Source organism: Mizuhopecten yessoensis, unplaced genomic scaffold (genome assembly GCF_002113885.1).
Source record: "Mizuhopecten yessoensis strain PY_sf001 unplaced genomic scaffold, ASM211388v2 scaffold3537, whole genome shotgun sequence".
Lineage (NCBI taxonomy): Eukaryota > Metazoa > Mollusca > Bivalvia > Pectinida > Pectinidae > Mizuhopecten > Mizuhopecten yessoensis.
In genome coordinates, this window is record NW_018405094.1 from 259,475 (window position 1) to 263,820 (window position 4,346).

Consider the following 4,346-nt stretch of genomic DNA (forward strand, 5'->3'; position numbering starts at 1 on the left):
GTGTACGTGGTAGCTGCAATGCCAAACTTACTATACAGTACATGTGTACGTGGTAGCTGCAATGCCAAATTTACTATACAGTACAGCTGTACGTGGTAGCTGCAATGCCAAACTTACTATACAGTACATGTGTACGTGGTAGCTGCAATGCCAAACTTACTATACAGTACATGTGTACGTGGTATCTGCAATGCCAAACTTACTATACAGTACATGAATTGTGTACGTGGTAGCTGCAATGCCAAACTTACTATACAGTTCATGTGTACGTGGTAGCTGCAATGCCAAACTTACTATACAGTACATGCGTACGTGGTAGCTGCAATGCCAAACTTACTATACAGTACATGTGTACGTGGTAGCTGCAATGCCAAAATTACTGGAGTTGAAGCATTCAACCGTGTGAATATTTTGGCATAGTATCTGTAAAATCTTAAATAGTGTTACTAATATATAATTATCCTGGCTGTTCTGAAATTAACTCAATAACCTCCTTACAACAACAAAGGATTGCTGCCCTCCTTTGTTCCTTAACCCATGGTGATACTTATGACGTTAGAATGAAAAATGCATGACGTCATATTTACAAGCATAATCCTAACAGCAGTTGATAAGGGCTAAGTTGTTCGGAATCCGATTTAACATTACTACATTGTAACGTAAAATCATTTCACGTACTTTTAGTTCAACAGTTTTTACATGCATATGGATTCAAAAATATCTATTAAAGCAGGAAACAGAAAAAAACATGTCTTATTTTGGAGACATTCCTCGAAAATAGCATGTTGATTTGTGTAAGTTTGTCGTTATCTAATTAGTCTATGAACATCCAAATCCGGATTATTACGATACATTTTATCAATACTATTCAAAACTGTTTCAACTCTAAATAATGATAATGTTTCATTTGAGGAAGATATATACATGGACACAAACATTAGGAAAATCAATTATGAAATATACCAGTAAAGTGAAAAAGTGTTGCTTTATCAATATTTGGTTATAAGATAATAGTAAAACTCCTTATAAACAGCCAAAATAACGAAAGCTCAAATTGTTGTGTTCTATATACTTTTGAGTCAATTAAAAGAGGACATCCCCGAATACGTTGCAATAAAACGTACTCATAGTTCCATATTGGTGTACTACACATTATGGGAACTGTTCTTCACATTAATACATGTACAAAAAATAATACTAACCGACATCAACACTGATTTATACAGCTTGCAGACAAATCCATTCATCCATTACTCGGTCAATTTTGTCTAGATATTATGTCGTGATATTTTCAGCGGGGAGTATATGAACAGGCGTCAATAAAACAAAAGCAATATACAGTTTGTATATCATAACAGCAGTAAATTGATACGTTCGGATGAAGAAATAATATAAACGGGAAAAAACTCACAACAATGTGTCATTATCGCTTATATACTGCCAACATGTTAACATCTTCAACAGGACGAGACTGATAGAAATTAACCCACCGTACCCTCCTGTGAATAATAAATACAAAAATAGCCGAATTAACACCAAATTACGACACGACATATGGCACAAGCTTTTTACTTCTTCTTTATTTTTACTTCAATTACAAAATAATGGGTTTAATTTGTAACCTTTTTACGCAATAACAAGATTGGAATGTATCTGTTTTCTGTATTATGTTAGTTGGATTTAGTCTATAACCAGGAAAATGTTAAGAAAGTATAAATTTTACCTTTACAATTATTGCCCTATCTTTGACAGCTTGAACGTTTGTTTATCGCAGCCGCCTAAATTAGTTTTAGTTTTTCACGTGCATAAAACAAAAAGAAATGCACCGGAACAGAGCGAACTCATCACTAAAATAGCATCAGTGATTCCCTAGGGTGTTTACAGAGAGGCAGAAACAGCTAGTCATCTTTTTAAAACACAAAAAGAACAAGATATTAAAAGCTATCCGTAGAAACATTCTTATAACTGCATTATAAAAACAAACGCAAAAATCGAGACAGGTAAAGCTGCAGTTGTAAACAAAACGACTTGAACAAATTTCACTTGTCAAAATGGCAGATGAAACAAACCCCTCCCTTTTAATTTGGACAGGCGCATCTGTTCTCAGTGCTATCTGGCTCGTGTTTATATCACCTTATCTAATTTGGATGATACTTAAAATATAAATATCATCATATAATCTTATTTGGACGAGAATAGATTGATACATTTTTATAGCGTCAGTGCATCTTGCATCTTTGTAGTATCAATGCGTCTGGCTTTGTCTGGTCTTTGTCAGCTTTCAAAGATAATACGAAGTCATTTAAATGCAACTTTCACGATAATTTGAAATCTTGTAGCTAATAAAGTGATTGGACGGCTTGTGGACGATTTGACAATGAAAGTATTGTATAGTATAAGGTTACTTGTGAATACTTGTAGAAAAATCTAATGAGAGGCATCAGAAAACTGCTAAATTACAAGGTCAGTGGAAGGCTTGTAATACATGGTCATTTGAAGACTTAACTGTAACTTAAAGTTATTTGGAGTACATGTAGCTCATGTAGCTCAGTTATAAGGTTATTGGAAGACTGTTAGCTTTCAAGGTCACTTGAATACTCGTAGTATACCAACTCATCTAAACGCGCGCAGATTACAATATAAATAGAAGATGAAATTGTACTTATCAAAGTCGCATTGTAGCTTACTGACTCAGTGTAAAGCTTGTAGCTTAAAATGTCAACGAAGAGTATGCGGTGTACAAACCTCATTTCATTTAGTACCGGTTTCTCTGTCGTATTCTAGGCTGATGCTAGAAGCATGGTTACCTTCATGTGTCGGCGATTACAGATCTAATCTCAGAGTCGTCTTGAAAAATTAAAAATATTTTGAATTTAATTGCAAACAGATGAGCATATGTAAACCTTATACGTAGATACTTGGTTGTTTATTTCAGTATCTTGATAAAACATGTATTTCAAATTAAATACTCCTGTTAACTGTTCATCAAGTTAACCAGACTTTCAATAACCGGGCTCTAATCAGCTTAATGTATCTACACATAACGGACTCACACCTTTCGCACTTCATTTAATGGATGTAATTATTCAAGAGTTCTTTACCATCTAAGGTTATTTGACAAAACCCAAATATTTTAAACTTGTTGTGTTTTCAAGATTTCTTTTGTCACATACTTTGTCATTTCTATCAGACAACTAAGTCACAAGTGACCACATCTGTTAATTATAATTACTAAATTCTTTATTAATTTCACAATTTATAGTAAGTTTAAATTAAACAGAATAGCTGATTGTGTGAGTGGATCGTCATGAAGTTGATTTGAATCGCAAACGAACATTGTTTTCTGAAAAGAGGCCATTAGCCTTGCGATGCTAAAAATCAAACAACACACTGTTTGCACAGGGACCAGAATTACACAAAGTTCGGAAATTATGTAACATTCAAATATGACCATGATATCAATATATCTAGCACCTTGACTTTGGTACCAATGACCCGGATTACGGACCGAACTTCGATCTAGAAGCACTATGGAGTCAATGTTTTATGGCGGCCGATAATGATCTGCTTCTTGATTGGTCAGACAGTTTATGATTGACAGATATAAGATAGATATTGCCGGTTAATTTCCTTATCATTTCACTAGCTTTCATACCAGCCAGTCAGTGTCAACGTCTGTTGTCTGCCAGACCCGCCATTATCTGTTCAACATGAATTTTCTTACTGCCGTTGTTGCTGTCGTTGTGCTGGAAGTATGTTGCGCACACCTGTGCATGATTAGTCCTCCACAACGAGGCTCCATGGTCAACCTCAACAAGCCGGGTTCCAACGATTGCGTTTTGACTACACCCAGGTGTGGCGGAAGACCACGGGGCAGGCCCGAAATGGGACTCCGGAGGGGACAAAACTTCACCGTGTCAATCCAGAAAAATCTTGACCATTATGTGAAGGCAACGCCAGGAAGTTTCACCGTTTCCATTGGTTCTGAGAGAGGAGGTACCCAACTCAACGTGTTGGCCACCATTCCTGATGCCGGAGAACCATCCCTGAGCGTATACTCTGTCAATGTCACCATCCCTATGGACCTTACACCAAAAACAGAGTATATCATGCATTCCGCCTATCTCACGAACAATCCCCAGGCACCACCGGAGTTCTTCCAGTGTGCAGACATTATGATCAACGAATAAGGCAACTATAAATGACCATGGTGTGGGTCCAGCCCTGGACAAACAGTAGTGAGTGTGACTGCCGCTACAAACGTACACTGGTGGGATGACTTGATTTGCTGGTTTGTTGTACGAAGATTGTTATTTAAATGTAATAAATTATTAATGAAAAATGAA

At 36.3% G+C, this 4,346-nt stretch overlaps 1 protein-coding gene across 1 annotated transcript; it reads left to right on the top strand.

The window, feature by feature from the left end:
• The first annotated feature begins 3,626 nt into the window (after positions 1–3,626).
• Positions 3,627–4,346, top strand: LOC110447608. The gene has a single exon (XM_021493404.1). It carries the CDS (start codon positions 3,711–3,713, stop codon positions 4,188–4,190), a length of 480 nt encoding a protein of 159 aa, XP_021349079.1. The 5' UTR covers positions 3,627–3,710; the 3' UTR covers positions 4,191–4,346.

Bases quoted from the DNA above. Each gene is read 5' to 3' on its own strand.
- LOC110447608 (XM_021493404.1), top strand. From the start codon at position 3,711: ATGAATTTTCTTACTGCCGTTGTTGCTGTCGTTGTGCTGGAAGTATGT.